The sequence below is a fragment of the Trachinotus anak genome, unplaced genomic scaffold, assembly GCF_046630095.1.
Source record: "Trachinotus anak isolate AG129_WGS33_773 ecotype Australia unplaced genomic scaffold, CSIRO_AGI_Tana_v1 ptg000012l, whole genome shotgun sequence".
Classification (NCBI taxonomy): domain Eukaryota; kingdom Metazoa; phylum Chordata; class Actinopteri; order Carangiformes; family Carangidae; genus Trachinotus; species Trachinotus anak.
Window position 1 is genome coordinate 23,591,727 of NW_027273863.1, and position 7,357 is coordinate 23,599,083.

At 42.4% G+C, this 7,357-nt stretch overlaps 1 protein-coding gene across 1 annotated transcript; it reads right to left on the reverse strand.

Moving 5' to 3' along the window:
- On the reverse strand, positions 1-1,414 carry LOC139628583 (leucine-rich repeat-containing protein 30-like). Its single transcript, XM_071490367.1, has one exon. It carries the CDS (start codon positions 1,114-1,116, stop codon positions 217-219), a length of 900 nt encoding a protein of 299 aa, XP_071346468.1. The 5' UTR covers positions 1,117-1,414; the 3' UTR covers positions 1-216.
- Positions 1,415-7,357: the final 5,943 nt, after the last annotated feature.

A 7,357-nucleotide genomic window follows, 5' to 3' on the forward strand; every position in this document is an offset into this window, starting at 1 on the left:
GCGGTTCCTAGTTTTTTATTTATATCCAAACTTTTGTATTACATTAAAAAATGGAAAGTCTATCTAAAATATCCGGTCTTGCATCATAATATCTTTGCCCGACAGTTTGTGGTAACAGAGGACTATGCATGACTACCACGTGCCAGGGGTCATATTTGTGCCAACATCCCATTACGACATACTCTTTTAGACACGCACAGACACAGTGGTAGTCCCTCACGTGGGTTTGAGGTAGTTATAGAGGGCGCTGAGTCCTCCTTGCAGCACCTCCTGAATAGGCTTGAGGAGGGGGTTGTGGATAATATGAAGTCCTTTATCCAGTGGGTGGCAGGCCAACCTCCTGAGCCTGCTCAGTAGATACATTTCCACCGGTACATTTTGCAGGTCATTGAAGTCAACATTGAGGAGTTCTAAAGACTCAAGAAAACACAGTGTCTTGGGCAGTGTGTGGATGCTGTTTCCCTCCACAATGAGGATCTTCAGGTTAACTAGGTCCTGGATCTGGTCCGCAATTGTCTCCAGACGGTTGCAGGCCAGGTGGAGGAAGACCAGACCTCTCATGCTGTAGACACAGGTGGGGATGTGAGCGATGCGGTTGTGGCTAAGGTTGAGTTTGGTCAGATTGTGCATGGCTGCCAAGCTGCCAGGGAGGCCTGTGATCTGGTTGTTGGCCAGACTGAGCACCTCCAGACAGGTGCAGGAGCCCAGCTCCTCCGGGACCTCGCTCAGGCGGTTGCGACAAGCAAAGAGCACACGCAGCTTCTTCAGGAGGCCAATCTCGGGTGGGAGGCTGGACAGGTTGTTGCCCCAAAGGTTGAGGATCACGAGATTGTCCAGAGTGCCCAGGGCAGGGGGCAGAGAGCACAGGCAGTTCATGGACAAGTTTAGCTTCTGAAGCTCCCTGAGTTCCCACAGCTCAGCTGGGGTTTCATCAAGCCCCCTCATGGCTAAACTCAGGGTGCTGTAACCAAAGTGCACCATGGTGTGTCTGCGGATCCTCTCGGCAGCCGAGGACAGGCTGGGCTGATCGTCTCTCGAAGCACTCCTCCTCCTTTGACTCATATTCACCTCATTCAACTCCTTGTTGGAAAAACTGCGAGACTGCTTCCCACCCATCGTCCTCGCAGTAATGTTGATTCTATCGCCTATAACAGGATGTCAGCATGCGATTAGCTGAATCACCAGCACTTGGAGCATTGAGAGGATTGCTAAGGATAACGGCTGCTGATTGATATCCAGGGTTCTCTAACATGCCACACAGACCATGATCTGCTCCAGTGGCACTGTGGTGTCTGGTTGTTGTAGAACTCCTGATGTTTGGCAGCAGATACACTGAATCCTGGCTTGGTTTTTCCGAGTGGAGTTGTAGGCTGCTGTAACTGAGCAGCAGTTGGTCTCCCAGACCAACTGCCTGTCTTACTGGATTTCATTCCCCAGCTGGTCCTGTCACTTTTCAAGTCCACAGATAGCACTATGCTCCCCACCCACTCCAGGAGGGGTGGACTGGGGATAGGATGCTGTGTGAGCTCAATCACTTGAAGTCACTGACATGATCTCATAGCCCAACACACAGAAATACATCGGTGTTCACAAACACTGCCACACATGGTATACAACCATATTTATTCTGTTACCTACAACTGCTATCGTTTGTATTATATTCTGCATTTTAAATGATTCAGATATTTAACATACCACCTCTAGCTGACCATAATCTCTTCTCACTTTTTTTTCTCACGTCGCCCCTGCATCTTTGTGCATGTTCCCCTTCTCTCAGCTTAAATATGGCACCAAGCTGGCAGCCGTGAAAACACTGAATCATCTCTCAAAAAAGTAACAGTTCTTAGGAGATTTAGAGCAAACTTATGCACAGACATGCGCTGGTTTAATTTCAAGTGCAAAAGGACATAGAATATTCCAATACATTCCTAGAAAACTCTTCTGCTGTTCATAATTTCAATCATGCGTCCCTGAGGGGTGAAGCTGTCTTTATATAAAAGAATATACTGTAGTGCATTTACATCTTAGACTGTCTTTCCCCCCAGCAACATACACACTGAGGGAAAAAAGCTTCTAAATGCATTACCCCTAAAGAGTTCTTTAGGTATCTTTCTAGCAGTTCCCCACTGAAAGCTATTTGTCCCACTTCCTTTTAAAATGAAAAGAAAAAAAATTTAATATTTACTTTGATTTGTGTGAATAGTCTCTACGTGGGCCTAATTGGTTCAGAGCTGTAGGGCAGGGCAGCTATCCCATCATGCATTTGAGCTACTTGTATACTTGTACTGTATTACAAGTCAAAACAAGAATATTGTACTTTTTACTTCACTACATTTATTTGATAATTAAATGTTTTACAGTCAAACTATAAAATATAAAACTATCCAACAATGTATAGAGCTGTTAAAATGAGCTAATAATCTAAAAAGCCATCATGAAAAAGCTATAAAAACCTACTGTACACTACAACAGACACACAAAGTTAGTGAATAGCTGGTGAAAATAGTGAAGCATTCAGCAGCTTAAGAGTCAGACATCTCCCTCAGGAGGTAGAGACCAAACACTGAGCTATATGTCATATATGTCAATGCTGTATCCACAGCTTGTGGCCAGAAATAAAGAAATAAATAACTTTGTGCAGATTTAAGTAAAGTCTGTGAATACTTCATCCACCAGTGTCCATTTCATGTAATCAGCCTGTGTTTGGATTGTAGGAGTAAAATGGAAGTATCCAGAGGAAACCCCACCAGACACAGGAGAACATTCAGACTCCTCATAAAAAGAGCATAACTAGCTGGTTTGCACTCGCTGCCTTCCCGCTGTGAGGCGATAGTGCCACTCTTCACAAGTTTGCTCCAAAGGGCTTCACAGTCTATACAGTATTTGACACGCTCTCCTTTGAGCATCAATAAATATGAGATATCTTCATGGAAAATCCTTTATCAGGGGAAAAAAATGTGAGAAACCTCTGGAAGAGACACAGAGGAGAGACACCTCCGTCAGACATGTGATAGGTGGAGAATGTACTGCATGTACAGTACTGCATGTACAATGAGCTGCTGTGCCAGCCACGTTGTTAATTTGTAGGTCGAGTCACTATCTCTCTATCATTTTCTGTTTTTATGTCTAAATAGGCCTTTAACACTTTATTTCAACCTATCTATCTATCTATCTATCTATCTATCTATCTATCTATCTATCTATGGTACAGTTACAGATGTTTCAGTGAGTTCAAATTGTTGCATCAATTTAACATTTAAAACACCTTATATCTACTTATAGCTACATTAAAGTATGTTTAATACTTCATATCAAATGTTTATATATTGTTTATAAATGCTGAATAGTGGGGGTTCAAATAAAGTGTAATCTTGTTCTCTATAATTTGTAGAAGTGAAGTAAAAAAATGTAAAACTGTGATTTTGTCAAATAATGAGAGAAACTGACTTTTATCTCTCAAAATAAACAGTTTTTGTTCGTATTTACTTGATGGTATTCGTCATTTTCTAAGAGGCGTCAATCAAATGATTCAACTGGTCTTTGAAACAGGAGAAGTCTACACTCATACGCTGCAAACACATTATAAAAACGTTACGGGTGTAAATGGGTCCTTGGACTTGATCCACTTTCCTCGGCAGCCTCACAGAGTCTGAGCAGGACTTATAGTGGCCTTAGTCATCATTCTTCTCCCAGTCCAGTAATCAAAGTACTCGGATGACAGTTAGCAGTGATATCCAACTCTGGGGACTCAGTGGCTCTACTCTGAGCATGGCTACATCAGCACTTACGAATGACGGGTTGAATCATGTGTTTGCTGAATTGGACACTTGAGATAGGTTTACTGGAGAGCATTGCCCATTCAGGCAGCTGCTTGTGCAGCAGGTCTCATCTGGACAGTTTTAGTAAATGGTAATACCTTCATATCACAGTAAGTTTGTGTTTGACTGGCACATATCTTGTGTGTGTGTTAGCAGTAGCAACACTTCATCACAGTCTTTAAACGGCCCTCAGTTTTAGGAGGAGATCTGTGCTACTGGTTTTGTGTGGATGTGTGCAACAGCTAATTTCACAAACAGCAGGATTGCTATATCCTGCCATCCTCTATTTACATGAAAAATGACACCTCAGCTGTAACCGTCAGAGCACTCCCCCCCATATGCAAACATATCCACGGAGTGGCAACACGAGGCTGAGAACACATGCTGTCAAATATGCGGAAGAAACTTGGCTTCATATGCATATGGGTTAACTGTAGCATTGCAATACCTGGATAAAGCCGGGATGGATGGACAGATAGAGGGAGGGAGTGGGATAGAAGGTAGATAGGTAGGTGGATGAATGAGCAGAAGGAATAATGCTCATTTCTGCGACAGAGAGATGTCATCATGACATACCTCTCCATAACACACCTTCGTCTAACACTTTGTCATAATCTTGTGTGGCATGAATCTTCATTAAATAGTCCTTTTTTATCCCATGCATGTTGTTTTTTCCAGATGAATCCTCTTCTCTATCAGAGGAACAGATGTGTGGAAACAGCTTGAGATTTAAATTACAAGAAAATGGGATTTACCATTCCTCTTGCATTCGCACAACACCTTAATACAGAGTCCCATTAGCACCAAATGAGGATGAGTTATTCACTCTGAGAACAGTTACACCCTCCAGTCCTCAGGGTGACAAAAATGATCTCATTTGAGAAAGCTCATCTGGTTATGTGGCACAATAATGACTCTGGATGAGCTACCTTTAGAGACTCAAGTTCAAGATATATACCATTATTACTTGTTCATTACTGTGGAGGCTTCTGGCGATGACAGATGATATATGGCCTTGCTGCCAGAGTATCTGCCGTAGGTGTCTCTGTCCCGTTGAAATGTAAGGAGTACCTGCCAAGACCCGAGGCTCTTTGCGGCCTATATTGCAGACATTACTCCCTGAAGCCAGCACTCTTACTGAGGAATATGTTCCCTCTTTAGACAGAATACAAGACAAAATCAAGTATGGGAGACAAGGAATATGCATTTTTGCAAGCCTATTGAGTATTCCAGACAAAATTAGCCCCATGAAATGGGAGAGAGCTTGTGAACAGGGGCGGATGGCGAGCCACCTGAGCTGATAATCGTCTATTATTCAGCAGGTGCAGATGTGAATATTCACACCACCGGACACTTTCCACTTTCCATTTGTGCATGCACGCGTACACACACCCCCCCCCCCCAGCTAATGGTATCTGCAGAAGTGCCTGTGCATTTTTGTCAAAAAACTGAGGATATGTCACAGATTTGAATTGCCATCTGGAAATTGGCTGCAACACTGCTCTGCCCAAACCTCCAGGTGACACAAAGGACCTACTCAGCAATGCAAATTAGCGGGGAGGAAATTTAAGGGAGTGTCCAAAAAGTCAGCTTGGAGGCTGAATACGAGGCCAAGAACATTTCATTTCAATGTTTTAAATGTTCATTTATTTACCAGATTGGACACACTGAGGTCGCCCCTGGCTGGTTGTGGAAATTGTCACCATGGAAATTATTGTATATCAAGGTGGTTTTAGCATGTTGGAGACTGCTTTGAAGACAAATTGGTGCTTAAAGCGCACAAACACAAATTCATAACCATTCTACATCGTCTTAGAATATTTTTCATCTTCTTATCAACTCTAAGTGAAGCGCCTCTTCTGAGTATCTTGTAATCTACTAATCTCTTTCCCCAGGCCACACGCCAGGTATCTGTAGTTAGATCTGTAGTGAAGCAGATTCATCTTGAGATAAACTGGGACAACATGATGAATAGATAATAAAGGCACCCAGGGGAGAGCACTATCCGGGTTAACTCCACCGCATAAAGATACCATTTGTAATGATGGCTGGAATCAACAGGGAAGTGCGGTGAGCAAAGCTAACGGGGCTCAGAAGTGACCAAATCAGCCCTGACTTTGCTGATGCAGCAGATGTGGAGTACAAACCAATTGTGGCTGTGACAACAACAAGCAGGGTGATAAAGTACCACCGAGCAGGCTATCTGGGTCTCACCTGCTCACAGCTAATGCTATAGGCTACTGAGTGCTAAACAAAACAGTTGCACAGTGAGCACTGCTGTAGAGCAATCGTGATGAGATAAAATGTCAGTGCCTTGGGATGGCACTGAGATTGACTGATTGATCTCTAGTCCAGGCTGTGACCTCGTCACTTCATGCAACCTCTGCAGCCACCCATGAGAGATAATAATGAACTTCTCCTCCAAAGCTGCATTAGAGTCAGAGCCCGGTAATATGTGTGGTATCTAATGTGTGTGGCCAGGCACGAGCCACCACTCCACTGCTAGGCACCTCAGACCACTGAGGTAATACAGTATTATCTCTCTAACAACTCACAGAGGACCTCCCAGATAATGTCATGGGTTTCCTTAAAAGTCACAAGAAAATTTCTAGTAAATTCACGGGACCTTGAAGCATCCTATTGCTCTTTTCCAAAGTAAAAGAAATTCTTCTTGAAGATTGAGAGTTTGTAGTTCTCTGACAAATTACAGATTTTATGTGATGAATCAAATGTCTTTCATTCATGCTGCATGGAGAGAAAACCTTAGCATGGTTGTTCTCTGGCAGGACTTTCTCCTCGCTCTATATACAATCAAGCAAACAAAAGAATTACAGACACTGACTCATGACAAGGTTGATTCAATCAGTCATACATTCAGGTGTCGATCGGGCCTCCCTCAGTACAATGGCAATTTAATGTTAACTCTCATTCTTCCTCCAAGCCCAGCATCATATAGAGCGATTAATAACCCTTCCTTCCATAGCATGTCCAACACTTTTTCAAAGTCGAGAAATACTGATGCTACAATTTCTTTATTAGCTATAGCTTTTGTTGATATCAATATTTTTTCCAGCATCTGTTCCAGTGTGCTTTTTATCTATTTAACAATGATACTTTGCCATGACCAAAAGTAATTAAAATGACAGAAAATACTGCTACTTTTATCAATTAAGAATACTTTAATTTAAAGGTTAGTTTTGGTAAAATTAAAAGCTGTTAGAAAAAAAATCTTAATGTATTCCATTTGGGCATTTTTTTTTTTTTTTGTTAAATCACATGATACACATGTCAATAAACTGGGGAAAACTGTACAATTTAAAAACAACAATATAGCAGCAAACAACTATCGTAAAGATACTGTGAAGTAATGGCAAGTTTCTCTGTTCCTTGTTTTGGTAATTGGTCTAGCTGTACATGCATGTTAGCGCACGCATTTGTACATGTTAGTACATGTACTTGTACATGTAAATCCATGTGAGCCCCTCCTGTTAAACCAATAGCCTCTCGTTTATAAACACAGGGACCTCCCACAGGTGAGA